General features: G+C 54.7%; 1 protein-coding gene and 1 long non-coding RNA gene across 2 annotated transcripts in view; both read right to left on the bottom strand.

Moving 5' to 3' along the window:
• Positions 1–6,420, bottom strand: part of LOC116946882 (pleckstrin homology domain-containing family G member 5-like) — a 34,106-nt gene extending 27,686 nt beyond the window's left edge. The window contains exon 1 of the mRNA XM_032962116.2: positions 6,102–6,420. Coding sequence (XP_032818007.2) covers positions 6,102–6,420 — 319 coding nt within the window. The remainder of the gene's footprint in view (positions 1–6,101) is intronic.
• A 7,676-nt stretch (positions 6,421–14,096) lies between these two features.
• Positions 14,097–17,636, bottom strand: LOC142929288 (uncharacterized). Its single transcript, XR_012945515.1, has 3 exons — positions 17,613–17,636; positions 15,415–16,928; positions 14,097–14,178 (listed from the first exon to the last, which is right to left on the bottom strand). It is a non-coding gene; the product is annotated as an uncharacterized LOC142929288 (long non-coding RNA).
• Positions 17,637–18,487: the final 851 nt, after the last annotated feature.

Below are 18,487 nucleotides of genomic sequence, written 5' to 3'. Positions count from 1 at the left end.
GCCGAGCCGAGCCAGCCCACTTATGGTTTCTGGAATGGCGCGCGCAGAGAATAAGCCAGACAGAAGACGTGCTAACTCTATTGAACACACTCGTTTTCCCAGGGAATCCTCACACCGAGTCTCAACACTCATTGTCAGGAGGGTCATTTTGTTGCGGTAAGGGGCGATGCTGCTGCTGCTGCTGCGGTGTGTAACTCCAATTGAGTAAAATGTTCCAGGTAGTTTCTGCGGCATTGAGATGCTTTGGCCAATCCGAGTGACATTACAGTGATATGTTGGCTCTTTGCAGGGAGGTTTTAGCGACGGAAGGAAATTGAAAAACGAGGAAAACCGCACACAGCATACAATCGCATTACTTAAAATTGACTAAAATACCAGGTCTGAGAAGTAAAAAAGAATATCACTTTGACTGCCACGTGATGAACATTTCTCTGCAGCGGGCTTGTGCGGAATTTTCCTGTGCCCTCATTTGTGAATTAACAACACCCCCCCCCCCCCCAGTCAACATGCAACGTTGGGCTAACTTTTTTTCCCCCACGTCGGCCCAACGTTCCGTGCCTACTGACTGGGATGTAGTTCCCGGATATCTCCTTCCACGAGGCGCTGCCTAACACGGAGAATTCCGCGCGGGCTCGGCCCCTCGTGAGTGCCGTGACGACGCGTTGCACACAATTGTGAACACAGCCGACGATCATAACGGCCACGCGATAATTACCGATCACTAAACACGCCCGTCAACGGCCTCATAATTGCCACTGGAAATGTGACGTCTCCGTCATCCTGGCGAGCCTGCCACAGTTTGAGTCGTAAGACGATGTTCTTGTTTAAGGTGGCAGAAGACGTCTTGTCAGATCGAGGCAGCTGTGTCCGTAATGCAGTGGCGGCGGGGGCGCTGTGACAAGGCGGTCAAGAGGAGCCGCCTTGATTTAGCAGGGCAGGTGAGCGATGGGGGCGGACACCAATTCGGATGAGAAGGCAGTGTACAGAGAAGCGACATTGATACTGGGGGGGGGGGGGGGGGAGCGTTTCCTGTCTGTGGACACTCAGAGCCGTCGCTAGGGTAATGGCGATTTGGGGCGACCGCCCTGGGCCCCAAGCTTTGCTACCACCCCCCTCCCACCCTTCGACATCACGGAGTCAGACGTAGCACTTTGCCCAGGGCCCCTGCCCCCCCCCCCTCCCCCACTACGGACGGCCCCATGTGCGTTGTTGTGACTGCATGCAAAATGCATCGGAGAGCTGGGCCCCTTTAATTACGCGGCGGCTCGAATATTCGCATCGAGCACAGAGGCGTGCGGCTGGCTCGGCTCGACTCGGAGACGGACGCTGGGCCACGTCGTGATAGAGCGTCGGGCGCGTGTTGCAGGGTGTGAGCAGGGCGGACGCAGGGGGAGCCCTGGGTAGGGACACGTGTGTGTGTGTGTGCAGGGTGGGCTCGTGACCTCCACGAGTCGGGCGACTGAGTGGAAGAGAAGGCCCAAGGACAGACGGTGCGATGGTGCGAGTGTGAGGGCATTTCTCGCGTGTCTCTACTGTGCGCGGCAGCTGCGGGATCTGGCAAGTTGGTGGCATCACAGCTGATTTGGCCATAATGACGTCTTGAGCTTCAACCATCACTCACCACCCATCACCAAATATCCACATTATGCCACCCATCACCCACCATCCATCCCCTCGTCACTCATTAATTACCTATAACCGATCATGCATATTCCCATTATTCATTCATCCCCCACGACTCATCACCCATCACCCACTACTCACCGCACATCACTTATCAACCACCACCAATCTCCCCACACTACTCACCTATCACCCACTACTCACCTATCACCCACCACTCACCTATCACCCACCGCTCACCTATCACCCACCACTCACCTATCACCCACCACTCACCTATCACCCGCTACTCACCTATCACCCGCTACTCACCTATCACCCGCTACTCACCTATCACCCACTACTCACCTATCACCCACCACTCACCTATCACCCACCACTCACCTATCACCCACCACTCACCTATCACCCACCACTCACCTATCACCCACCACTCACCTATCACCCACCACTCACCTATCACCCACCACTCACCTATCACCCGCCACTCACCTATCACCCGCCACTCACCTATCACCCGCCACTCACCTATCACCCGCCACTCACCTATCACCCACTACTCACCTATCACCCACTACTCACCTATCACCCGCCACTCACCTATCACCCGCCACTCACCTATCACCCACCACTCACCTATCACCCGCCACTCACCTATCACCCGCCACTCACCTATCACCCGCCACTCACCTATCACCCGCCACTCACCTATCACCCACTACTCACCTATCACCCATTACTCACCTATCACCCGCCACTCACCTATCACCCGCCACTCACCTATCACCCGCCACTCACCTATCACCCGCTACTCACCTATCACCCACCACTCACCTATCACCCACTACTCACCTATCAACCACTACTCACCTATCACCCACCACTCACCTATCACCCACCACTCACCTATCACCCATCTCTCATCAACCACCACCCTTCACTCATCCCTTAACACTCTTCAAGCATCACTCATCAGCCACCACTCTTCACCCATCGCTCACCTCCCTTCACCCGCCACCCATTACCGATCACGCGTATCCCATCACCGGTAACCCGCCACCCCATCATCACCCTGGCCGTGACATCCCTGAGCGATCGATGCCCGACTCGGCTCGCATGACTCCCGTATCGCGTCCCCTCGCCTCGGGGAGAGACGCGCAGACACGGACCGAGACACGGGCCGAGACACGGGCCGAGACACGGACCGAGACACGGACCGAGACACGGGGGTGACGCGGAGACGGGGAGACGAAGGCACGGATACACACACAGACGCAGACACACGGAGACATAGGAGTGACACTGGGACACCAAGACAGAGAGACACACACAAAGACAGACACAGGAGCGCCATTGAGACACAAGGAGACAGAGACACAGACTGTACATGTGTCTGAGACACACACAGGCACATTACACACACTTATACAAAGACGTGCGTGCACACACACACACCAATAATAGATGCACATACCTACAGACACGCGCATAACGCGCGCACGAACAACACACATACCATTAAATCACGAACACACACAGGTAACACGCACAATAAACAGACACAAAGCCACACGCACAGACCCAGACAGTTACACACACACACACAGGTACACACACACGCGCATAACACAGACACAGGTACACACAATCACACACACACACAGGTACACACAATCACACACACACAAGCGGATAATCACACAGGTGAACAATCACACACACACAGGTGAACAATCACACACACACAGGTGAACAATCACACACACAGGTGAACAATCGCACAGGTGGACAAGGACACACAGGTGAACAATCACACAGGTGGACAATCCCACACACACACACAGGTAAGCAAAATCGTCGCTCACTGAGACCTCCGGGAAGAACTCCGCTTCTCCCTCCATGTCAGCGCGTCCCGTCGCCTCCCACTTTCACCTCTCCTCCCCACTCCTCCTCCTCCTAACCCTCCACCTCGTCCACCAGCACCACCACCACCACCAGCAGCAGCACCTCGTCTGAATGGCTATCGCTCAGCGCCCCGCGCGTGGTTTGCCGAGCGAGGGGCACGAGGCGAAGAGAGACGGAGCGAGGAGCGGAGCTGACGACGACGACGCTGATGCAGCAGCAGCAGCAGCGAGACTCCGGGATGGGAGCGAGACGGGGCGGCAGCGAGGTGGGAGGCGGGGGGGGGGGAGAGCGAGGTGGATGGGTGGGAGGGAGGGAAGGGGAGGGGGAGAAGGGGAAGCGAGGGACGCCGCTGAGGGAGACGGAGCGGGGAGGAGAGGGAGCGAGGCCGCACATGAAAGCGCCGCGGTAGAGGTCACTACCTCCCCGCACCGCCTCTGAAGCCCCCACTTCAAATGGGCCCCCCCCTCCGGTGCCCCCGCACCCGCGTCAGCGAGGGGGTCTCTTGTCCATCCTCGCCCCTCCCCCATCCCCCGTCCCGTGGCTCCCCTTCCCGATCCTAGACTCGGGCGGGATGTGGGTCCCGAGTTTCTCGGGGTCCTGTCCAGGACGGTGGAGGATAAGGGCGGTGGGGAGGGGTGCAGGGTGCTGAGTGCAGGGTGCTGAGTGCAGGGTGCGGGGAGCAGGGAGCAGAGGGCAGGGTGCAGGGTGCGGGGAGCAGGGGGCAGGGGGCAGGGTGCTGAGTGCAGGGTACTGAGTGCAGGGTGCTGAGTGCAGGGTGCGGGGAGCAGGGGGCAGGGGGTAGGGTGCAGGGTGCGGGGAGCAGGGTGCAGGGTGCGGGGAGCAGGGGGCAGAGGGCAGGTGCAGGGTGCGGGGAGCAGGGGGCAGGGTGCTGAGTGCAGGGTGCTGAGTGCAGGGGGCAGGGTGCAGGGTGCGGGGAGCAGGGGGCAAGGTGCAGGGTGCTGAGTGCAGGGTGCTGAGTGCAGGGTGCGGGGAGCAGGGGGCAGGGAGCAGGGGGCAGGGTGCAGGGTGATGATTGCTGGGGGTCGAGTGAAGGGTGCACGGTGCTGGGTGCGGGGTGCAAGGGATAGAGTGCAGGGTGACGATGTGTAGGGTGCAGGGCGTTCTTGTGCAGTGTGCAGGAGGGGTGCTTCGTGGCGGGTGTCGAGTACAAGGATGCCGAGTGCGGGTTGCTGAGTGCAGAGTTCCTGGTGCAGGGCGCTGCTGCTGCTGAGTGCATGGTGTGTTGTACAGGCGCTCACCCGGCACCATCAGCTCCCTCTCAGGCCTCTTCGTGTTTATTCCACATCCATCACCTCCCACTGTGCCCCCCCCCCTCACCAGCGCACTGCCCCAACCCCCCCACCAGCGCACTAATTCCAGTCTAAAAATAGCTCCACCCCCCCGCGACCCCGCCAATAAAATGAGTGACAACCACCCAGTGTAGAGAAATAAAATAAATAAAAACACAATATGAATTAAACACACAACAAACACGCACACACACATCTCCTGTGGCTGCCTGTATCCACGACATTCGTATTCATCCCTCTGCAGACCCCTTCAAGGGCACGGGGGACACGGGGAGTTTCAGGGTTCCAGGCTCCCTTCGGGGGGGGGATGGGGATCAAGGTGGGGTCAAGGTAGTTGGGGGATGTGGAGCGAGAGAGAGCGTGGTACAGTTAAGCCACGAGATTCGCTCGGTTCATACATTACCAGCGCACTGGCTCGTCCGTTCATTCACCAGCGTATTCATTCGCTGGTTGTGTTCACACACACATTGAATTCGTTATCTCACGCAAAACGTTCGGCCAATTCATTCGCCCGCTCATTCCATCACTCATTTATTCACACATTCATTTAATCACTTATTCACACTCATTCTCTCACACTATCGTGCACTCGTTCATCCAGTCATTCACACACCCACGGACATATTCGCGCGTTCGTTCACCAACGGATTCGCTCATTCATTCGCAAATTCACTCACTCGTCAATTCATTTGCCCGATCATCATCATAATCACCATGAGCCCAGGGTAGAACACGCAACACATACCATCCATTGCATCATCATCACCACGATCATCATCACCATCATCCTCATCATGTCTGCTATTTAAATGACTGAAGTTGACAACACCTGCTAATCATCACCCCATACACTCAGACTAACGCTCACTACTACACAGAGACAGCTGCCACTGGGGGTGCCCGTCTAATGTTTGCGATGAGATGTGATGCAATGCACAGGCTTTTGGGCTGTGTAGGCATTTACGCAAGCGGCCATATCCATGCAAAAGATCGTTACGGATCAGACTGCTGCACCACTAATTATTTGTCTCAGGCTCCGTGAAAAATCGATGGGGAATCATAATATTGGCTGCGAAGAACCACGTGTTTAAATAACGATGATGATTGCATCATCATCATCATCAACCTCCATCGCTTCTCATCCGTGCTATCATCCCACGCGTACCCCCCTAATAAGAGAGTAGGGTGCTCGTTTAGAATGGGGGAGGGGGGGTGGGTCCCGCACCCACCTACCCCCCCCCCCCCTCCTCTACCACCACCTACCGACGGCTCGAGTCCCGGTGCCACTGGTTCCGCGGGCACCGCTGGGATCCCCCCCTCGCCGGTTTGGGGGGGCTCCCTGGAGGGGCTCCTCCCCGCCACGGGGGTCGTCTGCTCCGAGCGGGGTCTCCTCCCGGAACGGGTCGATCCGGGCCGGTCCCCCGGGTGCCGCGGGGGTCCGTTGAGCGCGGTGCTGCTCACGCTGCGGAGGCGCAGGGAGCTGAGCAGGAAGGAGGGACACGCCACGCTCATGCGCCGGGACTTGCTGCTGCTGCTGCTGCTGCTGCCCTCGGGAACCTTGGCTGCTCCCATCGGGGGCCATGGTCGACATCACACGGAGATATAGAACAATGGGATCGTGAATATCAGAGAGATGGAACAATGGGATCGTGAATATCAGAGAGATGGAGCAATGGGGTCGTGAATATCAGAGAGATGGAACAATGGGATCGTGAATATCGGAGAGATGGAACAATGGGATCGTGGATATCGAAGAGATGGAACAATGGGATCGTGAATATCGGAGAGATGGAACAATGGGATCGTGGATATCGAAGAGATGGAACAATGGGATCGTGAATATCCGAGAGATGGAATAATGGGATCGTGAATATCGGAGAGATGGAACAATGGGATCGTGGATATCGAAAAGATGGAACAATGGGATCGTGAATATCAGAGAGATGGAACAATGGGATCGTGAATATCGGAGAGATGGAACAATGGGATCGTGAATATTAGAGAGATGGAAAAATGGGATTGGACTCACAGAGATATGACAATGGGATCCGCAATATCATGGAGCTATAACAATAGGATTGTGAATATTAGAGAGAGAACAATAGGATTGGCATTGTCGCCGAGATAGAACAATGGAATCATCAATATCAAGAAGGACGAACAATTGTGCTCATAGAGATGAAACAATGGGGATCCACAAAATCACAGAGATAGAACAATAGGATGTATATATGGATGTTGAACTTATTTCGCATCAACGTCAAAGACATACAACTGCGACAACATCCATGGTGACAGTGAGACCTTCAATCATCTCCTCCCATCACTTCTGACCTGTCCCATCTGAGCCGGACCCACAGAGCCATTTGACCCACAGAGCCATTTGACCCGCTCCAATTCGATGCGTTCAAATTAATTTGGCAGCATTTGCTCTTAGTTTGTTGTCCTTCCACCGCACCACCGATTAACAACACGGTTGGCTACGTAGGGCGCGAAAGAAATGCAACATACACTAGAGGAATCGCCTAGCCCTAGTATCTGTAAAATAAGTAAGTAAACAACAACGATGCACGGCCCTGGATGAAGACCTCCCCAACACCGCGCCAGTCGTGTTGGGGGTTGTTTGGCTATACTTCACCACACTCGTCAGTGCGGGTTGGTGAAGGGGTGAGGCGAAGAGGGATGGGGGGAGGGCAGACCCGAACCAGCACAAACATAATAAGACAAAAGAAACAAAGATCCCCCGTATAGTCTTGAACAGACTGTTGGAGCAAGTCCTGCCAGGGAGCGGCACCTATGAAGGCCGGAACCACGCCCGGACGCCTTTGTCTCCCCAGTTGCGATGTTTACACACCACACCAGGTAGTCATTTGAGGCCGGGTTGACCTAGAGGAGGCCTGGGATCGGTTCAGATAATCGCCACTGATGTTGGTGCCCGTGATCGGGAATCGAACTTGGGTCACCGGGTTCGTAGCACAGCGCGCAAACCGTCACACTACCGCTCCCCTATACACACAGACACACACAAAGACAAAGATCCCACGTATAGCCTTAACAGACTGTAGGGGCAAGTGCTGTTAGCGAGCACCTATGGAACGGTACACGAGGGGGTGGGTGGCCAGCACCACGCCCGACCGCCTTTGTCTCCCCAGTGGCGATGTTTACACATCGCACCAGGTACTAATTTGAGGCCGATTCGACCTAGGGGAGGCCCAGGACCGATTCAGATAATCGTCACTGGTGTTGGCCTTGAGCGGGAATCGAACCCGGGTCGCCGGGTTCATAGCGTAACACGCTAACCGCTACACTACCGCTCCCCACTATACACACACAGACAGACACCCACACAGCCACCCAGAGACACACACACAGACACCCACACACACCTACACACCGACACACACACAGGCATTCACACACACCCATACACAGAGACACACAGAGACACACACAGACACCCACACAGCCACCAAAGACACACACAGACACCCACACAGCCACCAAAGACACACACACAGACACCCACACAGCCACCAAAGACACACACACAGACACCCACACAGCCACCAAAGTCACACACACAGACACCCACACAGCCACCAAAGACACACACAGAGACACACAGAGACACACACATACACCCACACCGCCACCCACACCGACACACAGACACCCACACCGCTACCCACACCGACACACACACCGACACACACACAGACACCCACACCGCCACCCACACCGACACACACACATACACCCACACCGCCACACACACAGACACCCACACAGACACACACACAGACACCCACACCGACACACACACAGACACCCACACAGACACCCATACCGCCACCACCACCGACACACACACAGACACACACACAGACACCCACACCACCACCTACACCGACACACACACACAGACACACACATAGACACACACACACAGACACCCACACAGACACACAGACACCCACACAGACACACACACAGACACCCACACAGACACCCACACCGCCACACACACAGACACCCACACCGACACACGCACAGACACCCACACAGACACACACACAGACACCCACACAGACACACACACAGACACACACACAGACACCCACACAGACACACGCACAGACACCCACACAGACACACACAGACACACACACAGACACCCACACAGACACACACACAGACACCCACACAGACACACACGCAGACACACACACCGCCACCTACACCGACACACGCACAGACACCCACACAGACACCCACACAGACACACACGCAGACACCCACGCAGACACACACGCAGACACACACACCGCCACCTACACCGACACACGCACAGACACCCACACAGACACACACACAGACACACACACAGACACACACACAGACACAGACACCCACACCGACACACACACAGACACCCACACCGCCACCCACACAGACACACACACAGACACCCACACAGACACACACACAGACACCCACATAGACACACACACAGACACCCACACAGACACACACACAGACACACGCACAGACACACACACAGACACACACACAGACACCCACACAGACACACACACAGACCCACACACAGACCCACACACAGACACACACACAGACACCCACACAGACACACACACAGACACCCACACCGACACACACACAGACCCACACACAGACACACACACAGACACCCACACAGACACACACACAGACACCCACACCGCCACCCACACAGACACACAAAGATAAAAAAGACAAAGATCCCCCATATAGCCTGTAACAGACTGTAGGGGCAAGTGCTGTTAGCGAGCACCTATGAAGGCCGGAACGGTACACGAGGGGGTGGGTGGCCAGCACCACGCCCGACCGCCTTTGTCTCCCTAGTGGTGATATTTACACACCGCACCAGGTACTCATTTGAGGCTGAGTCGACCTAGGGAAGGCCCGGGACCGGTTCAGATAATCGTCACTGGTGTTGGCCGTGAGCAGGAATCGAACCCGGGTCGCCAGGTTCATAGCGCAGCGCGCTAACCGCTACACAGACCCACACACAGACACACACACACAGACACACACACAGACACCCACACAGACACACACACAGACACCCACATAGACACACACACAGACACACACAGACACCCACACAGACACACGCACAGACACACGCACAGACACACGCACAGACACACACACAGACACACACACAGACACCCACACAGACACACACACAGACACCCACACACGTGCAGGGAGCGCGGTGGCGTCCCCCCTCGGGGGAGGATCTCAAAGCAAACGCAGCTGTGGCAGTGCGCACAGCCGCCAGCTCCGCTTAGGTAACGGCCCCGAGCTGAAAGTCAGCTGGGGGAAACACCCCAACGACATCAACTGGCGCTGTTAGCGAGCACCTATTGTGACCGGAACGCCGCACGAGGGGGGCAGGGGGGTGGTGGTGGGGGGCTAGCACCACGCCCAGACACCTTTGTCTCCCCAGTTCATCATCTTTACACACCGCACCACTGCCGGATTAAGCTCGTGCTGGGCCTGTAGCAGATCATGTTATTATGGGGCCCCTAAATAAAAAAAACACGTACATTTTAAAACACATAAATGTTCAACTTGCATAGCAAAGTAATTGTATTTTCCATTTGCTATGACGGCCAGATGATACGACAAATCGCTAACCTTAAACACGCAGTCGTTCGTAAAATTTGAAGGCGGTATAGCACGATAGTAAGTGCACGATCACTGAACCGGAATTGGTAGCTTGAAAACATTTAGCGCGGCCCCTTTGAAAGTGCGGGGCCCATAGCACATGTAGCTACTTGTAGCTACTTGTAGCTGAGGATCATCCAGCACCGCACCGTGCCAGGTCCTCGGTTAAGGCGTGGGAGGCGTTTGCGGGGCGGGGGGCACGGGGGGGGGGCACGGGGAAGGGGTATAGGGGGATCGCAACGCCCCCGCCCAAACTGGGACACCTTTATCAATTTATTTTCAGCCGTTTAAAATTAAAAATTTTGTTCAAAATATGAATTAATTAGATGCACCCGCGATTCCCAATGTGGGGGACAAAGCGAACCCCCCCCCCGCCCCGACCACCGGCACCCAAATATAGAAGTCAAACTCCGCCCGTGTGTTAAGGCCGAGCCAACCTAGGGCGAGGTCTAGGAGACCGGTTCAGATGCTCGCCACCTTTATTGGCCGCAGGCGGGAGGCGAACTCGGCTCGCCGGCTCGCCTGGTCGCCGGGTCAGCGCGCTGGGGCCGCTGCGCTCCTTGGGGTCAACCCAAAACACGAGTGTGTGCGCGTGGACACGGATGCCGTGAAACGGCGCAGCCCTGCAATGTCTCGCTCGCCCCACTGCCAGAGGAAGTTCCTCCACCTTTGGGGGGAGCTCGAGAGAGAACCTCTACGCGTGCATTTACTAACTACGACTCCACAGTATTTTTTTGCTATTCTACCAGGTAAGGTCCGCTTAGCTACATGGATTTTTTTCAGCGACGTGGATATCACCAATGATAGCTCAACGATGGTGGAAATGTAAAGTAGCAGCCAAATACTCTAAACTGGTGTTCTTGTGGAGGGAAAACCCAGAGGACCCGGAGAAAAATCCACGCGACCATGGGGGAAGAGAGACGCGCAAACTCCAAATATACGTCAGAGTCGGGATCGAACTCATGACCTCCTGCATACCAGGCGAGGTAGTTAACATCTCATAGCCATCGTGGCGCCCTCTTAATTATTTCGACTACCCTTCCACGTTGGCCTGGCGTTTTGAAAAATGTGGGTGTACTCACACTTTACCGCACCACACACAACCTGGGTGGACAGAGGCGACCTCTTTGACCGCAAGTCGAGTTTGTTGGCCGTGAGCGGGAATCGAACTCAGGTCGCCGGGTTCGTAGCGCAACCTAGCGCTAACCGCTGCACCACCGCTCCCCACAGTTTCTCTCGATCCACTGAGGCAGATAGCCTCACCACGCCATGGCGATGCTCCCCCTACAGGGACCACCAGGAAATGCATCGCGATGTGGATTTAGCGGTGTCTCGATGGAAGCCGGCATCGCTCGACGCGAATTATTGAGTAGTGAAAAAGAGGCAGTCAGTTTTATGGGTCTCTGTATGAGTATATGGGTCTATGTGTGAGTGTCTATTAGTCTGTGTGAGTCTATGGATCTTTGTGAGAGTAAATGGGTCTTTGTGAGAGTCTACAGTTCTATGTGAATCCATGGGTCTATATATGGGAATCTATGCAAGTCTGTGGGTCTCTGTGTAATCTATGCATCACTATGTGTCTTTGGGGGTCTCTGATGCATTTGGGTTTTAAAAAAAATAATTGTACGTTGTTTTCTTTAAACCAATTAACGATGAGTTGTGCTGATTATACCACGTGGGAGGAAACCGAATCACCTGGAGAAAACCCACGCCTTTCGCGAGGGGGCAACGCTCTATCGCCCGTACAGATGGAAACTCGTGGCGACTCGTGTCATGTGCCTGTACCGACTTCTCCTGGCGTGTCCCGGGGGTATGACGGGCACCTCCTCGACAAGCCACGGCAAAGAAGGGAGTTTCACAACAACATCTGCGCAGCCATCCACACAACAACCCATCGATGCTGCCTCCACACACGGCGCTGGATCGCAGGACACGTGGTCACGTGTGGCCTAGCCACCGCCCGGCTCTTAGCCCTCAGAGAAATCGACCCCTTCCCTTTTGCGTCTTGGACAGAGCCTCCTCCTCCTCCTCGCGTCCTATCGCCTCGCTCAAGAGAGCTCCTCCACAAAGTAGATGTAATTCTTCGAGATCATCGTCAGCGTTGCCTCGTCCCCATCTCCTCCACCCCCCGCCCCCCAGTCATCCTGCTCCCCACCCTCGCCCATTATGACAATTAACCCCCCCCCCCGGTGATGCTGGTGAGAAATTCCGAGTGAGATGTCGTGGTGGTGCTGGTGAGGAATTCCGAGTGAGATGCCGTGGTGGTGCCGGTGAGGAATTCCGAGTGAGATGCCGTGGTGGTTCCGGTGAGAAATTCCGAGTGAGATCCCGTGGTGGTGCTGGTGAGGAATTCCGAGTGAGATGTCGTGGTGGTGCCGGTGAGGATTTCCGAGTGAGATGTCGTGGTGGTGCTGGTGAGAAATTCCGAGTGAGATATCCTGGTGGTGCTGGTGAGGAATTCCGAGTGAGATGTCGTTGTGGTGCCAGTGAAGATGTCCTTGTGAGGTATCCTGGTGGTGCTGGTGAGAAATTCCGAGTGAGATGTCGTGGTGGTGCTAGTGAGGAATTCCGAGTGAGATGTTGTGGTGGTACCGGTGAGAAGGTGCAGTGGGTGAGGAGGTACGATTGGTGCGGGTGAGGCTGGTAAGGAGGTCCCTCACTGACCCTTGACCGTGAGGTGCCGTCCTCCGAAAGGGAACGTCTCAAAGTCGAGGCACAGCGGCGTGCTCGAGTGGTCCAGGAAGACATCGACGCGGCCCAGACTCAGGCCCCTCCGTAAGAAGATGGGACTCAGCGTCTCCCTGCGACACACACAAAGACAAAGATCCCCCCCGGTGAACCTACACAGGCTGTTGGGGGGGGCAAGTGTCTCCCCAGTGCTAATGTTTTACACACACCGTACCAGGTATTCATTTTAACTAGACCCAGGACTGGTTAAAAAAAATCGCCATCGTAAACCGGTCGCCGGGTTCTTGGCGCAGAGCGAAGTACGTCAACCCCGACACCACCGCTCCACTTACAAGGCCACACGGACCTACACACACAGCAGATGCTCCACGTGGTGGCCCTCGCCTAGTCAGTGCAACAACAACCGCCATTCGCCACTAAGTGGCGGTGACGTCACCACGGCGCTTGTGCCAGGCTGTGTGCACTTTAAGGCCACGTGAAGTGTCGAACGCCTGCTGGCAGGAGGTCACAGGACACACCCAGGTGCCATGGGTTGACTGAGCTAGCTGGCCAATGCACCACCTTTGCCCCCTACTGTGGAAAATGGCTGTGTTTTATCTGCCCGGCGCTCTGCTCGTTGTTGTGAGCGTCGCTCCTCTGCCCTCCGTTGTTGTTGGAGGGCGACTGCCTCCAACTGCCCAGTAGCGTCCTTCACGAGCCTCCTCCACACAGGTCGATCTTGACACCGCTGGTACCGGTCATCGGAAAGTCCACTCAGCCCCACATCCTCTCGCACCGCATCCACTTAGTCAGGACGTCACTGCTGCCACCTGCAATCCGGGTCTCACCTGAGCGACTTCTCCTTGACAGCTGGGACCACTTCCGTTCCCTGGTCTTTGGCCAAATCGAACTTGAGCGTGAACCACTCCCTGCCGGGGTCCTGGGACAGGGCGGGGTGGGGGGAGGGACGAGGGGATACGGTACATCACGGGAGGATGGGTCGGAACGTGGATCGATAGTCCAATATTAACGTACAATTTAATTGAGGGACTGCTGTGTACCGTTGTCTCGATGTGGTCTGGGACTGTTATTGTTGTTGCTGTTTTGTTGTTGTTGTTTTGTTGTTGTTTTGCTGCCCTGTCCAAGCTTGCATTGGGTGTCGACAAATCGCCAGGAATGTATGTACTCATGCAATTTGTCCATCACACTTTATTCATGTTAACATATACTTTATAATATCTATTTGTAGCGACTTGTTTCTCTCCTCTCTATTTTGCACTTTGCACTCCTATCGTTGTTTTAGTCGTGTCTCTCGCTGACCCGCCCCCGCAGTGGACATTTTGTGAAAAAGAGCTTCATTGCTCATCGGATTCCTTCTTCGGTCTAAACAGAGATTCTGATCCTGAGATGCGCATGCAATTGCACGTGGGAGTTTATTACAACAACAAACAAGACGAAGAGGTGTGGGCCGTACCATCACCTGTCATCAAACAATCCACTCTCCGCCCCCACCCTCTATTCTCCACGAGTAAATGGGGCAATTGTGGATAGGATGGAGATATTATCGTACCTGGGCAGTTTGTTCATGACCAGCTCCGGTTTCGGTCGTCTTATTTCCATTGGCAGCGTAACGCTGCTGTGTGGAAGCAACTTGGCCTGTCGCTCCGCACGGAGCTCAGGGTCTGTTCGGCCACAGTTATGCCCCTCTTATTCTCTGTGATTGAGAAACGTGGGCCCTGTTAAAAGGCACATCTGCGCTGGCCTGCCTGCGAGCCATCCTGGGTTTAGCCCGACTGAAATGTGTGAGAAGCTCACAAATCCTTAATAGATCTGGATATCAGAATCAAATTCTTTATTTATTTTCGTGGCTGAATCCGATGAGCTAAAAATCTATTTTCACATATGTCGAGTAGGGCAGGGTCAGCGAGTTACGTCAACATAAGTGAGCTCCTCCGGCAGGCGAGGGCTGCGTTGGCTGGATCATGTAACCCACACGGCCAGTCACCACGTGAACCAAGCAGTGTCTGTTTGGCTGGATAGAGGGAGCGTGGTTGTTTGACACAACCCACCCACTGGTGTGCCGTGTCGGCCTTCGTCGGCGCTTGCTAACACAAGTCTGCCTGGTTATACGGGGATCTTAGTCTTTGTGTGAGTGTGTCCGAGTGCATGTCCTCACGTCTGTGTAATGCCTCCGGCCTCCTTTCGTCTTCCGCACCTTGACTCCCAAGAAGCGCTCCTCACTGCAGTGCCACCAGGGCGACAGGGACAGAGACACCTGGGCTACCAATCTTCAGTGTCACACCTGTGTTACCTAGGCTACCAATCTTCAGTGTCACACCTGTGTTACCTAGGCTACCAATCCTCAGTGTCACACCTGTGTTACCAATCTTCAGTGTCACACCTGTGTTACCTAGGCTACCAATCCTCGGTGTCACACCTGTGTTACCTGGGCTACCAATCTTCAGTGTCACACCTGTGTTACCTAGGCTACCAATCTTCAGTATCACACCTGTGTTGCCTGGGCTACCAATCTTCAGTGTCACACCTGTCTTACCTAGGCTACCAATCCTCGGTGTCACACCTGTGTTACCTGGGCTACCAATCTTCAGTCTCACACCTGTGTTACCTAGGCTACCAATCATCAGTCTCACACCTGTGTTACCTAGGCTACCAATTAACGGTGTCACACCTGTGTTACCTAGGCTACCAATCCACGGTGTCACACTTGTGTTACCTAGGCTACCAATCCACGGTGTCACACCTGTGTTACCTAGGCTACCAATCTTCAGTGTCACACCTGTGTTACCTGGGTTACCAATCCTCAGTGTCACACCTGTGTTACCTGGGTTACCAATCCTCAGTGTCACACCTGTGTTACCTAGGCTACCAATCCACGGTGTCACACCTGTGTTACCTAGGCTACCAATCTTCAGTGTCACACCTGTGTTACCTAGGTTACCAATCCTCAGTGTCACACTTGTGTTACCTAGGCTACCAATCCACGGTGTCACACCTGTGTTACCTGGGTTACCAATCTTCAGTGTCACACCTGTGTTACCTGGGCAACCAATCTTCAGTGTCACACTTGTGTTACCTAGGCTACCAATCCACGGTGTCACACCTGTGTTACCTGGGTTACCAATCTTCAGTATCACACCTGTGTTACCTAGGCTACCAATCCACGGTGTCACACCTGTGTTACCTGGGCAACCAATCTTCAGTGTCACACTTGTGTTACCTGGGTTACCAATCCACGGTGTCACACCTGTGTTACCTGGGTTACCAATCTTCAGTATCACACCTGTGTTACCTAGGCTACCAATCCACGGTGTCACACCTGTGTTACCTAGGCTACCAATCTTCATTGTCACACCTGTGTTACCTAGGCTACCAATCTTCAGTGTCACACCTGTGTTACCTGGGTTACCACTCGTCATGTTTATGAGCTTAATGTTCATATGCTGACAGCCGTATCGTCGTCATCATCATAACAGTACAATGACGTGGACAGTGTGACGAGGTGCTCAGTGTGAAGAGATCATTGGCATGATACTGGTGTGACGAGGTGACCGGTGTGACGAGGTGGCCCCCACCTCTCCCATTCTTGAGCCCACGCCTTGGGGGGCACCGTGGGGGGTCTCGCGCGGGGGCAGCTGGGCTGGCCCATCCCCCTCTCCGCGGTGGGGGGATCTGCGAACATCCCCGGCTCGATTGGTATGGTCCAGTGGATTAACCTCTCTCCACCTTCCCTCCCCCTGCTAGAATAATGGAAAAGTCCAAACCGAAATTATGATAGCAACCACAATGGGTTGCCACCTCTTTCTCCTCTATGCCTTAACGGTAGGGTCCACACGGGGTTTCCAAACTGTCACCCCTTCACTCACATAATGGTGCAGTCCATAGTGGATGTTTCCCTCCACATGGGCCCGTCCACTCACCCAGGTAGGGATGAGTTTCAGATATAAAAAAAAATACTTTCGGACTTTTAAGGTCCAGTTATGGATTTGATTTGGTATTGTTATATTTTTCGGATTTAAATGTACCTACACTTCAATATCATCCAGTGTCTATGCACAAACATCGAATAATTTCCATAACGTTAAATATCAGTAATTGAATTCAAATGGTTAATGATCCATCAGTAACTTTATTGGGAAAAATGTTTGATCGCCAAAGTGACGTCATGAAACTCGGAGCAGCAATGCCGCAGAAGCGATGTCACTTCAAGTGACGTCACATTTATGTCGTTTAAACTGACGTCACAGTTATGTTATTTCACGTGACGTCACATTTTCGGATCATTCCCAAATTTATTACATTTCTTTTATTTACGATTAACCCCCCCCCCCCCCACGTGACAGGGGACCCACTCACCCTCATTGGGCCCCCTACAGATTCCCGCCGCTTCCGTGCTGGGCGATTGAGGCTCCATTGTGCGGACTAGATCCGCTCCGACGGAAACCGGAGCGGTGCCCTTCTGCGTCTGGCAGAACAAACGACGTGAGATTGCATCCGGATTAATAGTCAAGGGGGAGGGGGGGGGGGTCTCACAACTCGCCATCGCTTCCTTCCCTCTGCCCGAAAAACGCTGTTCTTTGCGCGAAATTGACAACTAATCTCCGAGGAGCACGAGTCGTCTTATCACCACCACCACCACCACCGTCTGCTGGCTTTAGGTCTTGTCGATCATCCCTTCGGGGTCGATAAAATTAGTGCTACTCTGTGGGAAAGTCAACAGTGATTGTCATCCTGTGGGCGGACTCGACCCCACCATACGAATGTGGAATTTCCACCGCTGGCTTTCCAAGGCTGAGATGAACACCACTTCCTCCCGGCGGCCCGTTTGAGCGGGAAAATCAGTTTCGTTTTATTTTCCGAATGCGTCCGACAGCATTCGGACGTCGGTGAGATCCTTCAATTGCGTGCAGCGGCGGCGTCAGCGGCGAGCACGCTGCCCTCAAACACGAGTCCCAATCCCGGCAGCGGCGAGTGACGTTCAACCTCCTCCTGCTCCTGGGCCCCTTCCCTCTGAACGTCGTCCGAGTCGTGGTTGCCTATCTGACCATACTTCACCACGCTGGCAGTGCGAGTTTGGCGGAAGGACAGGAGCACAGGAGACGTCGAGCACAACAACAACAACACCGAGGGATGTTCAGTGGACCCCCCCCACCACCTCTACCGACGGTCACGTGCATAGAGAGCCCCCCCCTCCCCATCGCAGCAGCCTCAGAGCTACCGATGGCAGCACC

The sequence above is a fragment of the Petromyzon marinus genome, chromosome 28, assembly GCF_048934315.1.
Source record: "Petromyzon marinus isolate PM22_M1 ecotype Great Lakes invasive population chromosome 28, UKy_Petmar_22M1.pri1.0, whole genome shotgun sequence".
NCBI classification, from domain to species: domain Eukaryota; kingdom Metazoa; phylum Chordata; class Hyperoartia; order Petromyzontiformes; family Petromyzontidae; genus Petromyzon; species Petromyzon marinus.
This window is presented reverse-complemented; position numbering and strand designations above follow the sequence as displayed.